Source organism: Eupeodes corollae, chromosome 1 (genome assembly GCF_945859685.1).
Source record: "Eupeodes corollae chromosome 1, idEupCoro1.1, whole genome shotgun sequence".
Taxonomy (NCBI): domain Eukaryota; kingdom Metazoa; phylum Arthropoda; class Insecta; order Diptera; family Syrphidae; genus Eupeodes; species Eupeodes corollae.
The window spans coordinates 31,109,947-31,125,788 of record NC_079147.1 but is presented as its reverse complement, the minus strand read 5'-3'; the positions used below and the strand labels follow the sequence as shown (position 1 = coordinate 31,125,788).

At 29.7% G+C, this 15,842-nt stretch overlaps 1 protein-coding gene across 1 annotated transcript in view; it reads right to left on the bottom strand.

The window, feature by feature from the left end:
* The window catches only part of LOC129939165 (elongation of very long chain fatty acids protein 7), a 72,235-nt gene extending 60,984 nt beyond the window's left edge, over positions 1-11,251 (bottom strand). The window contains exon 1 of the mRNA XM_056047068.1: positions 10,670-11,251. Coding sequence (XP_055903043.1) covers positions 10,670-10,672 — 3 coding nt within the window. The 5' untranslated portion in view covers positions 10,673-11,251. The remainder of the gene's footprint in view (positions 1-10,669) is intronic.
* Positions 11,252-15,842: the final 4,591 nt, after the last annotated feature.

Here is a 15,842-nt window from a genome sequence, read left to right as displayed (position 1 = left end):
GCAAGAGGCAGTACCCGAGAAAAAAACTTTAGATGGCATACGCAGGTATTAAACCCAAGACCTCTGGCATGAAAGTCGAAGGCACTAACTATATCATGTCACGGGTAAATACTCATTTGTTAGATTGGAAGGAAATTACTAAATAAAGGTAGTTCAAAACATTTTGGCTACAATTGGTCATAAGCTGGACAAATATTTTCAAGCTGGAAATTGTAATGTATTTTTTGCCTTTATCTATGATTTATACAATCAAAACAGACATACAACTTTATAACCTACATGTTTTTCCTTAAGAAATCGTTGTAGCTGGATTATTTTAAGCGCCATACTATAAATGTAAAAGGGTCAACAAACCCCTTCAAAAAACAGATACTAATATTCATAGTTTTTTACCAAAAATAAATCAAGGCATACCATTTTTGGAAGAGGTTATTTGGTAAATGAACTAATTTATTTTCCACCTCCACAAAAAAATCCCTTTAACCGTTAGTAAACTCGTAAAACTTTAAATGTGTTAAATAATTAAATAGAACATTGATCAAGTTACTCAAAAAAAAATTAAATGTAGGTTAGGTACACAAATGGATTCAGAAAGTTTTTTATTTAGTAAATTTTTATTGCAAAAACGTGTGATTCTGATTTGTTGTTGGTAATAATTTTGGATATAACAATACTTAATAAAATCAAAAATCAATTTTTACTCCCACAGTAAAAGAAAATGTTCCACATGTGCCACAATAACATATCATTAAGTACCTATAAATTTGATGTTATCTATTAATTATAGTATTTTCTAGAAAGTGGGATAAAATTCTTTGGAGTTGTTTATCAAGTCGGAGATGTGCACGTATCCAAATCAAACTATGCACATATAAGGGAGTGTACATTTATTTTTAGTTCAGAGAATAAAATAAATAAACTTAATGGCGCAACAACTACTACAACTAAGGTAGTTGTGACTTACAACTCTCAACCATTCCTGTGTGGGAGTGTATTCAAAGATGGAAGGGACACACAGTTTCTATGTTGAATCCGAACGGCTAATTTGAGAAAACACTTTTCATGACAAAGGAGTCGCCTATCCACGGTTCGTCGTCTGACGTGGTAGATTAGGTGGAACTGCCAATCTATCCTGTATCAGACCGCATCTATCTAAAAAGAGGAATGCCTCTGGTGGAATGTAGCCGCTCAAGCGTGCACTTTCAAAATACTCGTCGTTCGGATAGAATGCCCCGAAAATAAAATTGTTGGTCGAAGACATAGCTCTTTCTATGTGACCTCGGACGAGTTTTATCACGAAATTATTACCTCGTTGGAATAGTAATGCACGTAAGAAGATTCGGGTGTTCGATATAAGCCATAAACACTGCGACTCGAACCCCAACACTTCTCCATCTGGGAAAGGGCAACGTTGAAGCACACAGGACAACCATAGACGATCATCGGCCGTATGGGAGCCATTTATGTGTCTGTCGAAATATAAATACTGATCTAACCAGACACCGAGGTACTACACTACACTTTTCCTCACTAATCGCTGCACGTAAAGATAAACGATGACCATCTTCCGCCAATTCTTGCACGTTTTCCTCGTGGCCCTAGTTGTCGGAGTCCGGAACAGAATTGTCTCCGACTTCTGGTCATTTATTTTCAGTGTCCATTCGTTGCAATCTCGCTGACAGACAAACGCACTAACCATCACGCTGCGGGTAATACGGGTAGTGCTGAGAAACTTGAAATTTGGTGACAAGTCTCAGGCTTAACTTTAAACTCTCACTAACCCTAAAAGTAGTACCCGTAGCGTGATGGTTAGTGCGTTGGACTGTTATGTAAGGGGTTTTGGGTTCAATCCCTGCCTGTGCCACCTAACTTTTTTCCCGGGGACTGCCTCTTGCGAAGAATTGAAAGATCCCCCAATTGTAATTCTTGCCTTGAAAAAAAGTGCTTTCTCAAATTAGCCGTTCGGATTCGGCATATAAACTGTAGGTCCCTTTCATCTCTGACAACATTACTTGCACTCAGAAATGGTTGAGAGTTGTAAGTCCTTAGGCCCTGGTTTTTCATGGACTGTTGCGCCACCTAATTTATTTATGTATTTTTAATCCTAAAAGTCTCTTTTTCTTTGTGAAGAATAAGTATACAACACGAATTTTCAGACCGACAATTTTTGTGTGGCCTTAATTCGAATCCGGTTTTGAAGTTAATTTATCACGTCATGTTTTTTAGATTTTACTTTTCAAAATTCGAAAAAAAAAACATTCTTTTTAAGGTTATCCAAATCTATGAAGTTGCTTTTTTTTCAATAAAATCAGTAATGGTTTTAAAAAATTACAAATAGTTGAAATATTTATATTATTTCATATGATGTTCGAAAATTTTGTATATGTTTTTAAATTTCACCTATCTTACAGAAATCTGAAAGAAACGGTGAAACATTTATGCTAAAACAGTTTTCAACAGAAAAAGGCAAAACGGTTTGAAAGTAAGATTTGTTCTTGTAACGAATCTACTGGCTTAAAAAATTCAATTGAATTCAATTCAAATTTTGGAATATAATAAAAAATATAAGAATAATGTAGAGAACGGGTATTTTTGTAAAACTGAGCAAATAGTAAAACTTATAGTTTGGATTCGAAATCAGCACTAAAATTAACTCTGAAACTTATTTTTCAAAACTGTAAAAGTATTGAATTGGACATTGGCCCAAAATTCATATAAAGTCAAATAAAGACTCATAAAAATGAGAATATCCAAAAACTAAGTAGAAGGTAAATAAAATTAAATAATTTAAATTGTTTATAGGAGAAAAGGTCTGGGACTTGCAAAATCATCATACAATTTATTGCCTAGGAATGTTTTGTTGTTCAAACTTAGGCTTAAAAACACAGTTATTGGTTGTTTTTAGCATACTTAAAAAAATTTGATGTGTAAGAAAAATTTTAAGAACATATTCGGCGATATTTTGGCACTCTATTAAAAGTCCTGACAGAAAGTAATTCTTGATTATATTGAAAACTTATTTCCAAAGTAAGTGGTGAGTAACCCAAACAGTGTATGTTTCATCTTTTCTGACGGAGTGCATTTTTATCTTAGTGGCTACGCTATTAAATGAAATTGCCCACTTTGGGTTCGGAAAACCGTTACGTTATTGTTAAAATGCCAAAGATCATTCACAGAGAGTGACTATTCGTCATTAGGTGGGGATTATGGATTAATGGTAGCATTGGGTCATTTTTTTTTAAAGGAGGCTGTCAACAACTTTGTAACCATTTTATTTGTTTGCTAAAACTGAAGACATTGTTTTGACGACGGGTCTATGGGTCTATGCTACAAAACCCTATTCTGCAATCGATCTTTTGTTCACTAAATTACCAAATCTTGGTGAAGTCGTTTTGAAGACCCGTAATGAAACCATTATTGCATTTAAAAAAACTCTGGTTTTTTATGTCACCTTTTAAAATTGTTTTGATGATTCAAGTTTAAAGTTTTACTTAAGTTGGATTTTGAAATTAAAAGAAAAAATATTATTAGATAGAATATAAATTGACGTATTTAAAAAGTTAACAAATATCTTTTCCATTCATCATGAATTAAATATAAACCATTCTAAACAAATTAGGACCCAAAGGTAAGTTGCACAATCGCTTTCCAATATTGAACTCGTGGTTCGTTCATTTCATTGAATTAAGTGAGGTTTGACTGAGTTTTAAGTTTTATGTGCCTAGGAATGAGAGATCTGAAGAACTTGAGAGCAAAGGTATACCACACTGAATAAATCCGATATTGACTCTACCATTAGCACTCCATCATGACTATATGACTGACAAAATACTCCACAAAACCAATGAGGGATGCAAAAGCCTTATGGTCCAAATTTGCCAAATAAGATATCACAAGGGATCATCAAATCAAATCATACACAATGAATAATTGCTCAATAACGATGTATTAAAAAAGACAGGCATAAGTTGTATAGGACGTAGTTATAGTTTATTTGACTTATATTTTATACGACTAAATTTTTATTCTTTTCAAAAGACTTAACTTTTTATCAAAAAATTGCACAAAAATGTGAATTATTTATCAATAAAATACATGAAAAATGTCTTTCTTTGTTGGAGAAATCCTACAAACTTAGCAGCATTTTTAAAATGTTATCAACAACTTAACTTTATTTATTGAACTTTGCTTGGTAAATTTCTGTCAGAACTCAGAAGTTGTTTAATAATCGCCAAAAGGCTATGCAACATTTGGTTCTACAAAAGACACCTCCTAATTTATTGTTTTTTGAATTCTGTGAATTAACATAATTTAATAATGTTTAACTGCGGTAACAATGTGCTTCAAATAAGTAAATTCAGATATTAAATATGATCAATCTTCTTGTTAACATTTTTATATCAGTCGGTGAATAATTCCGGTTTCTAAATGCAACTATTATTGAGAGTATTTATATGAATTTAAGTATTTGATAAATAATTTTAATGATTATTATGCATTAAAAACCTATTAACATTTTAAATGATTGTTTACATTCCAATAGTAATTAAACTCGTGTTAGTTACATAAACGTAAATTGCTGATGTTTTTATGATTTATGAGTACAGCAATAAATAAAATCTAGTGACAAAAATAAATTCTTATTCTTACAGTAAATGAAAAATAAAATATACTTAATGTTTATTGGTGGTTACGATAAGTAAATAAAGAGTAAAAGTGCTTTTAATAAAGATTTTTCTTATAAGAAAAATTATAGATTTAATTATAAAATAAGTACATACACTAACGTCTCAACATTGAGAAGATTTTACAAAGTAAATATTAGATACTTCAAAGTTTCAATCATATTTATATTTGTCCCTTGTTATTAACACAAGAGCTTAGTTAAGTCTTGGTGAAAAAAATAGAGAAATATTAAGAACTTTTTCCGCTTATTGAAAATCCGGACAAAGTTCACACCTAAAGCGCTTTTTTATTGGTGGATAAAGTTTCTAACTTAGTAAGTTATTAAAAAAGACACAATTTTAAATTTAAAAAATACATATGTAATGTACTAAATTATAACTTTAAAAAGGTACTTTGGCTTATATGATTCATGTGCATGATGTATTTTTAATTTTGTCAATAAATAAAGTCATTGAAAACTATTCAGTCATAAAATAAATAAAATTTGATGTACCTACTTGCTTTTAAACTTCAAACACTTATAATTGATCCATAGAATTGTGTAAACTATTTCTAATAATGTAATAAGTGTTAAATAATAAAAATATAAAACGCAAATGTAAGCTTTCTATACATTTTACACACAATTCAACGAAAAACAAATCATTTTTAAAACATATCTTGTGAAATAATATTCAAACCATTGAAACAAAATTTATAAAACTGGATGAAACGGTAAAATAGTCGAAAATTAAGAAATAATATTATTCTTTAAATATTAATATTAAAGAAAGTCCTTAAAAATGTTAAGTTAAAATTTACAAAAAAATTTAACAAAAGTTAGCAACAATATTTTGCATATGATAAAATAAGTTTGATTTCGAAATCTGTTTTTTTTTAAAGAGATTTTTAGTCGAAAATCAGCTTTTACAATTTTCAGTAGCATTTTTTGAAAGTTTTCATCTATTCTCGAAATATTTGAATTGAACATCAGTTTAAACTAACTTTCCGTAGTATTTTTTGTAGATTCTTATTTTGTATAAATAAAAACTGTCAATGTTTCTAAAAATATTACCAAACATTGAAAAACAACGTTTTTCAGAAAATAAAATTAGTGTGAAGATACTATCTTTCAGGGTCCGGCATGAGATCTCCCATATTTTAAAAGGCAATGACAAATAAATAAACAATTTAACAGACAAATTTTATTGAATTTTTTAAATACTATACCATTTTACATTATAAAATAATAACTTAGATTTAAACATTACCATTTAATCTATAAATCAAAATCAAATGGGGTGGCGCAACAGTCCGTTGTGAACCAGGGCCTAGTGACTTACAACTCTCAACCATTCCTGTGTGCGAGTACTGTTGTCAAGAATGGAAGAAGGGACCTACAATTTAAGACCGAATCCGAACGGCTAGTTTTGAGAAAGCACTTTTTCATGACAAGAATTACTCTTGAAGGATTTGTCAATTCCTCGCAAGAGGCAGTACCCGCGAAAATTATTTTTTTTTTTAAATTAAGGTGGCACAGGCACCTAAGATATAAATAGCTTTAAATATAAACGTTTAAAAATATGCCGGACACTGTATCCCCTTGAAACGTCAATAAATGTCAAATGTTCATTTCGTCCAGCTTAAAATAAGTTCCTATGGAAAGGTAAAAACTGCTGAGCAGTTTTAAAATAATTTTAGTTAGGAAATAAGTTCTTTGTGTAACAGTTTTCAATTTGAGGTAATTTTCGCTTCTTCATTTCAGTACCTAAGTTAAATTATTTTGTGTGTTTTATAAATTACTGTTTTTCAATTAACTTGGCGTATTTACTTATTCTAATTATGAATAAGTCCAGACTTGAATCAATCCTTTATACTTGTATATCTTTTATCTTTTCAACGATTTAAGCATGTATGCTTAAATGATTTTAATTACTCTTAAAATTAACAACATCTGAAAAATAGGGAAGGATTTGAAGAAGACATTAAACTAGGTTTTATATTTCACTTTTAATTTAGTTTGAATTGAATTTGACAAGTGGACATTGTTTCAAAACAGTAGTAATTTCATTTGCACTTCATACGTGAGGTCCGTTGCAGCTTCTACTTTGTACTTGGGGAAAAAGACAAAGTATTTAAAATTATATTTTAGCACTCCAAATCTCTTTTCCATAACATTTGACTAAAACAGTTTCCTTTCAAAAACTTTCAAGAAACATTTAAAAAGTATGCTTCCAGGAGCGGAATCGGCTTAGCTGATTGTTGACAAATGACAATCAAAATAATCGAATTTGATCTGCGTAAGGTCATAGACAAATTGATACCTAAAAAGCTTTCACAACAAAAATTTTATAGTCATTTTTAAACAAATATATTTATTCCGAAGAAAGCTACCAGACGTTTACAAAAACTTGTGGAAAATTTTTTTAGTTAGCTGTTTTTTCATAAAAAAAAATAAAAGAAAAAGCTTACGACATTCAAAAAAAAAGAAGGAAAAGGAAAAATGTTATTCAAACACAGCCAATTTGATACTTTTATTTAAATATTTTATAGAAATCAATTTAAAATTTTAACATGGCAACATTGTCGTTTGCCAATTATAATCTGAGATTGTTAAATCGAATTGAATCGAGTTGAATCATCTTACACAGACGGAATGAAAATGATAGTCAAATTTGACAGTCAATTATCACCTTAGCAGATTTAACCCTAAGTTGGATTGACTGATTTGTAAACTCTTTTTATTTCGCTTAAGGTGTTTTTGAAAAGTATTCCGAGTAATGAAATCAATCTAATGATAGATCCCTGAAAATAATTTAATTTGATTATCAATTCGATTTCATTTCACTCGAATTTGGAAGCCTAGCTGATATATTAGTTCTAGAGAAATGGAAAAGGTACAGATTTGATATGTTTCCATTTTTTTTGGAGCTCCACTGCTATTATTAAAAATTTATTTAAATTTCAATTACAATTTTTTCAAGATTCAATAATTGCCTTAAGACTATAGCCCATTTTTTTGAGGCTATTTAATACTTGTCTTACCGCAAAACTAGATTTAAAAATGTTTTTAAGTTTTAAGTTTTCCAAAAATTATATTTCGTTCAAATTAAAATAGTTTTTAAATAATAAAGATTCTATTGAAACTTAATAAACAATAATAAAATAGAGAATAGACATAAGAGTTATTTAAATTTTGCCGAAAAAAAACATCAAATCTAAAATAATCAATATTTTAATGCACAACATGACCGGAGAAAATTTAACTAAATCTGTTACTGACAACACAATAAAACAATCCAACGAAAAAATGCCAGAATTTTGAGTCAAAATTAGGTCCGGAGTGCTACAAAAATAGAAAAAACAATCCTAAAATTCTAGAAAATGAAATGATTTTAAACTAAGTTGTATAGAAATGAATGCTTGAGTTCTTAGAATTTTTTAAAGCCTAGTTTTAAAGATGAACCGAGAGTTTTAAATTGGTTTTTTTTAGAATTTTGTCAAGGAATGGACCGTAAAATATTTACAAATCTGCTTCTTCTATAATTTGAAATGCAGAAGAACACAGAATTATTTTCCTCATTCATTAAAGTTTTAGTTTTAAATAATGTTTAATGAAAGGCTACAGTGATGCCAATAAATATACAAGAAAAGCTTTAAGAATATTTTTTTCTATTTTTTTAAATTTATAAAACTTATCATGTTATAGAGAAATGTGAGAATCCAAATAAAAAGATCTGAACAAATGTTTTATTTTTTAATTTCAAACCCAAAAACTAACGAATATTTCATAACAAAATTTAGTGCATCAAATTTTAAAAGACATTTTTTACGAATTTCCCACAGCAAATTCTTTCTGTTTTTGTTGATATTTCTTTTACAAAAATCGAAAGTAAAATTTTGTTTTCATTTGAAGAGTTTTCTTATCATAGTTGAAAAAATAAAAAATCACTATTGTTTCATCAATTTTCACTTTCTAAATTGTAACAACAAATAAAAATGTTTTAAATTTCTATTACACCATCAAAATTCCTATTTGAATGTCTAATTTTTATTTTCCCAACAATGACAATAAAATTTAAGTACACAAATAAACTAAGATAGTTTATTGTTAAAACTGTTAGAAGTTAACTTAAATAGTTTAAAAGTGCAACAGTTGAATGAAATTTGAAGGTAAAATAAGTTTCAAAATAATCATATAGGCATACATAAATATAAGAGTATAAGAAACTGTATAGGCATACTCATATCTATACTTTATCCATCTTATTATGCACCTTATCTAATTTACAAAATTAATTGATTTAACTAAAAGTTCAACGGTCCATAAACGCAATTATAATAAAAATAAAGTACCAAAATCTCTGATGTATTATAAGTTAACGAGTAATTGTAACTCAAGTGAAGTGAATTTAACCTTCGATTTGACGTTTATTTGATAAGTCTGAAGTATTTTTGTTGTTGTTGGTTTTTGAACTTTCTGTATAGGAATTTGACCTACAATTATATGTAAGATAAAATAAAAAATCTTTAACCAAAATCATTATTTCATGGGCGAATCAAAATAAACATCAAATTTGTTTGTTTTTCTGATTTCCGCAAGTAGGTATAAAGTTAGGTACATAATTGGCCTTGAATTATTTGTTAATTTTACCGTCTTATAAATTATTTGTCTTGCTCTTAAGCAACACAAAGTCGGACTGGATTTTGGGTCAACTAAGGTGACTCACAATCAATAAGATCAAAATCACAAATCTATAAAACTACAACTTTAGTTTAACCAAAGAAAAATCATACAATTCTGGGATGAAAAATTCCATAAGTTTGATTTCATCTTTGATTTTTTTAATAATTTGAATTACATAAAATTACAAAAAATTGTAATTCTATCAAAGTCTAAAATTCTTGAAATCTTAAGTTGTTTGTTTTGTATTTATTTATAGGGAAATAATTACAAATAGTGTTGTAACTTCATCAGTCTTTAAGATTTATGCTAATGTTCAATTACTAAATAAAGTAAATCCAGGTGTAGAAATTATAGTATATTTTATTATAAACAAATAATAATCTATAATGCAACAACTCTCAAGAGCTTTAGCACATATTAAAGTCAAACAAGTTTGATATGTTTTTATTTTTCTTCATATTAAATAATTCATATATATTCATTTCTAAGTTGGAGTAATACTTAGTTCGTATATTACGAGTATTAAATTTATATTGGTGCAATGTTAGATATGTTTTTTTTATTAATCTATAAAAGATAGAAAATAGAATGCAAAATGGTACTCTGTGTTATTTGAAGTTCAATAGACCAGTTAAGTTGCAATAAAATAGCAATTATATGCTTCTTGACTTTGGAGAACAGAAGAAAGAAAAAGAATTGTGATAAACATTTTCAAAAAAATCTTCAATGTTTTTTCATCCTCATTCCAAATCGATCAAAATCAAATATAGATACTTAATCACTTTATTCGTCTCCCTTTAAGACCACTTAAATAAATCATTTACAAAAATGTCTGTCTGCTTTATAGTTCATTGAAAAACACTGAAAAATAATATGCCTACGTCACACTTCATGTCGATTCATTAAAAATGATTGCAGATGGAAAAATAAAAATGCTTTAAATTTGTCCTCAATTATAGGTCTAACAAATATAATTTACCAACACTTCTTTTTTTTTGTTGTAGTAATTAAGGTATAGCAAAACCTTAACCAAAAGTCCCCCCGACGACGCTACGACCGCGATGACGACTGATGGTATAAGGCCTTAATTCCACAATGCATTCAAATTGCCTTAACGTTAACACTGCAATTTGTCTTCGAGTTACAATTTCGAATTGACTAAAGTTTTGCTTACAATGCATTTTAATATTTTATTATGTTCTGATTTTAATTTGGTCTTGTACTGCGTATAAACATTATTATATACTATCGTCTGATTTGTGATTGACACAAAAATAAATAAATTAAAGATACATTTTTTGTTTAATTACAACTCACCATTTTTGTGTGTTTTTTTCTTCCTTTTCTTTATTAATAAAGTTTTAAAATCCTAGACCGTTGTCTTGGTTTCTTCAGCAGGCACACAATATTATTTAAAATCCAATTAGTAATAATATAAATTTAATTTTAAATATTTATTTTGTTTTATTATTTCAATTATAAAATCTTTATCTCCGAACTTGAGCTCTAATTATTCACTAATCACACTCTAATCTAAATCTAGAATTCACACTTCAGAGAGGATCACAGATTTTATTTTTATTTTCACTTTGATTTTTGACTTTAATTTCAAAAATTCAAGATAAAACAATTTCTATATAAAATTCATATATAGGAAATCTTTAAAATCCCTTTTTCGTTGTAAGCCGAGAGAGAGATCAATTTTTATGTAAAATGTTTATCCTTTTTTTAATTCTATTAAAATTATAAACCTCCATATAAGTCCATTTGGTAAAGATCGAAACGCAAGAGTTAAGCTCCAATTTATGTTTAACAAAAAAGAGAGTAAGCTTCCTTCTAGCACCTCACAAACGAACACCTCAAGACAACGTTCGGCTTTAATTGAAATAACTGAAATAAGTCTCCGCCAACATCGACACTTTGTTTTTATATGAGCTCGCCCCACTACACCTGATCACTGGTCAAGTCTAAGACAGCGACAACGACAACGACGACGACGATGACTGTGAAATGCAAGTAGGTACACTTCTCTGATTTGATTCATATATGTTCCACAGCTTAAGCGAAGAATTGGAAGTCGTCTTGGTTGTCGGGTATTGGAGGTATGATTTCATGTGCTAATCAAGGTATCTGCTCATCAGAGACCATAATCATGGGTGCGATGATGATGATGATGGCAACTTTGGACCATTGTTATTCAGATCGTGGAATGGATAAGAGGTGTTGAGATTAGATTCGGAAGAGATTGATAGAGTGACCATTTCTAGCTGAGTATAACAATCTTTTTGGTAGGCTTGGGAAAACTGTTATACTCAACTGTATACTTCTTTTGATAGTTGAGACTAGAGAGTTGGATTGATAATTAAGAGAAAATGCAAAACTTCTACTCCACTCCTCAAAATCTTGTCTCTTTATAAAAGTTAAATAAACTTATCTGACTTTGGACCTCGGTCAAAACCTGTAAAAGTGGGTGTAGAGAAGTCTTTATATTTTTTGTGGTTAGAGGTAGTATTATGATAGTTTTCTGGTTTCACAGTTTTTGGAAAAAGTATATTATGCGTTTTGCGAAATGTTTTGGTCGACCAAGGTCAATTCGAAAAAGAAAAAAAAATCAATTTAACGTCGACGTAGCGTCGTCTTCGTTTGAATAGCCGCAGTTTATTGGCTTTGGCTTTAGCTTTGGCTTTTAATATAATGAATCTTAATGATTAAAATTTTCTAAATTTAAAGATTTATTTTATGGTAAATGTAGTTAGTGTCAATTTTAAAGTTTTACTGAAAATATTTTGTATTATATTTTACATATAATGTTTAAAGAAAAATAATAATTAGATTCGCATATTTAATTCTATTGCAATTTAGAAAATTTAGAAACAAAATCTGGAACTTCTTATTGAAAACACATTTACTAGTTTATGGCTTAATTTGTTAGTAATTTTATTGCCTTATTTTAGAAATGATCATAAAAGAAAATTCTTGTGCCGAATAAAAAGAGGTTCAGTCACAAATATTAGATATCCGCATGCTGAATTTAAAGATTGTTATTTTTTTCTTTAGTAAATTGTGTGTTTAAAAAAATTAAAATGACCTTCTTCATAATGGATGACACAAATATGGTGCTTTCATATCATATGTTCTGATGTTCTCCTTTTGTTTGCGTATCGTTCTGAAAATTAACAAAAATAATACATTTTTTATAATAACTGATTTAAATAATATACTACCATAGTAAATGAGTTGTTGATTTAAATATTTCCGTCAGTCAATTTTTGTTTAATTCAAGGCGTCGCTACAGTCCTGGGCGGACCAGGGACAAGTTGGTTGAGGTCTTCAACCACCTGCGCCATCTGAGTCGCAGTCTTCCTCTTCTGCGCCGTCCTTCGGGATTGGATTCAAAGACCTTCCGGGCTGAAGCGTTGATGTCCATTCGCTCTACATGACCTAGCCATCTAAGTCGTTGGACTTTAATTCTGTTAACTAGGTCAGTGTCGCTGTACAGCCCGTACAGTTTATCGTTAAATCTTCTCCTTTATTCTCCATCTATGCATACGGGACCAAAAATCACCCGAAGAATTTTTCTCTCGAAACATCCTAAAACTAATAAAATGGACAATACAAAAAAGTTCATTTAACTATTGCTTCAAGGAGGGGGTTTGTTCGTAGACTACTACATTAACATGTGGTGTTGAAGCGAGCTTGAAGCTCGACTCAATTCTTTATATACCTAAACCTAGTTGAATTGAGCTTGATTGGGCTCGATTCCGGTCGGGGATCGGAGTCGAGTCAAAATTTGCGAAGACAAAACTGTTTGGAGGAGTTGGTTTTACAGATAATGCGTTATGGTCTGTTTATTTGCAGATTTGTGTACAAAAATATAGTTTTCGTTCAATCAAATTAAAAAAAAAGTTGCTCATGGAGTAGGTAGCATATTCTTATGTGTATGGTGCTGGATGCTGAACTATTCAGTTTTTCATTGTTTAACACGAATCAAACTATTTCACTTGCATTTCATAAGAAGCAACAAAACACCATTTGCATTTTAGAAAGTGTTGCCAAACTTAATCATTTTTAAATCTTCTTGTGCGGTGGAAACACCATGAAGATTTATTTAATCTAAACTAAGATAAACCTTTGGTGGAAACATAGCAAAAAATAAATATGGTTCTATGGTTTTCCCTTGCAAAAAAAGCCCAGTTAGTCCATTTTCACTAACAAACTAAATAATATCAACAGTAATAGGACCGTATTATCATTGAAAAGTCGCCTTAAAAAATAAGAGAATGTGAATGGAATGTCGTTCTATTACAATTGGCAAATGCTCGCCTTTATCTGCCATAATCGCACGAACTGTAATTCTTATCGACATTGAAAAAATCACAGTTTTTTTTTTAATTCGAAGTAGTTGTATAGATTTTTTGCTGCGACATAAAAAAAAATGAAAAATGCTATGATACCAATGTGAGTTACGTCTACACATCCAACAATCCCTGGAAAGCCTGCTCTTTTAAAAAAATAGTTTCTCGCTTATTTCTTTTTATTAGTGGACATATGTATCTGCATTGATCCAAACTGTGTAGATTCTTGCTTCAAGAAAATTAAGAACTTCGCTTAAAACTACTAAAACTGTAGGTTGCGAAAAACCTAGCTCAATTTCACAAAAAACAATACGCTTCAATCTGACTTTATAAATATTTATGACAAATATGACATTTCACTTTTAGTTTTTAATGTTGTCAGTTTTGTTTTTAAAGACGAACTACGGAGTTCGCCTTTGGTAATACCACCAAACTGTTAATTCGCCAAAAAAACGACTTTAGGCTAATTTTCGACTCGCGAGTCATAGATAGATTTTTTTACCCAATGGAAAACACACATGATTGCAAATGCACAACTACTCAACGAACACAGCGAGATACAAATGCAATATCAATCGTACTAACATTTGAGAACGAAATCACATATTCATACTACGGATGTTGTTTTTGTTATTCGTGTAAAATCCTACTATACTATGGATAGATTTTCCAACAAAACACGGGTAATATCATCTGCTTATCCGAGTAATTGGATGGACCTTTGGAAGATTGTGCCTCTAGTGTTGACGGTTGAGTTTTGCACAAATCTTTCCAGAATGATATTGAAGAAAGTGCATGACAGTGCATCGCCTTTTCTAAAACTTGTTTTGGCATCAAATGTATCGGTAAGATCTTTTCCGACCTTGATAGAGCAGCGTGCATTCTTCATCATCATTCTGCACAAACGGATAAGTTTGACAGGGATGCCAAAACTAGCAATTGATCTGTAGAGCTCTTCCCTATAGATTCTGTCATACAATTCTTTATAATCGATAAACAGATGGTGGGTATTGATTCTTATATTACTTGAGTCGGAAGCCATTTATTATCAGTTTTTAGTTGTTTTTGTATCCAATTATCAATTGGATTTTTCTAAATAAATAACGAACAGTTAACATCAATATTTTCTAAATAATAAAATACGTTTCATTTCAATACCTATTTTTCCCAACATTTTAAGTTAAAAAACAATTTTTATCAATTTAAGCAGCATTTTAGATTGGTTCCTATTTTTTCTAAAAACATTATCTTGTGTTGATAACAAAATTGTGCTTAGAATGAAATAATTTTGAAGTCAATACCTTCATCTTTGCTGGTGATGCTGATACTCAATCCATGGCATTTGTAGGAGACACAAAAATGTTTAATGAAAATATTTGAAGAAAAAAAATCAAGAAATTGTGTAACCGATATGTTTGTTTACTGGTTGTTTAACATTAAAATGTACAAAGGGTCATTTTGACCCAAAGTTAGATTGAAATCTGTAAATTTTTTGATTTTCTAAGAACGCCAAACTTCCTGACAAAAGTGTTTTCACAATGATGTCGATATGCCTACCCCCGAAGATAGCTGAAGTTGTCCTGTATTTAGAGGCTTGTCTCAGTATATTTAAATTTGTTTGTAATAGTTATCACTTGCTAAGGTTTGTAGCTTGCATTTCCAGATCCTTTAGTTGATTGCAGAGTAGGTATATTAAAAGTTCTGCGGAAAATCTTAATATGTTGTACAATTGTTCAAAATGTATTTTATTTTCACAAATAATAAATGAAGTACTAAACGTTTACATACAAAATTTTGTATCAATACGATAAAGTGAACACAAAATTGAGAGTTGAAAAATGAACTTTGAGTGAATATTTGGCTGCATGACTGTTGAAAAAATTAAACCCCGTGGCTTTTAGACACGACTTTTTAATTTGATAAGTACTTAATTTAATAAAAACACCCTTTATTAACACAAAATTAATTATGAAAAAATATTCCATGAATGTTTATTAAAATCTAAGGTATCCCAATTTTAGGATTTAGAAAAGAATTTGTGAATAAAAAGAAATTTTGACTTGTGTGTAATTTCTGGAGTTGAAATTAACTCTTAAATGAAAAAATAAATGTAATTGCCCTAAAAAGGCATACAT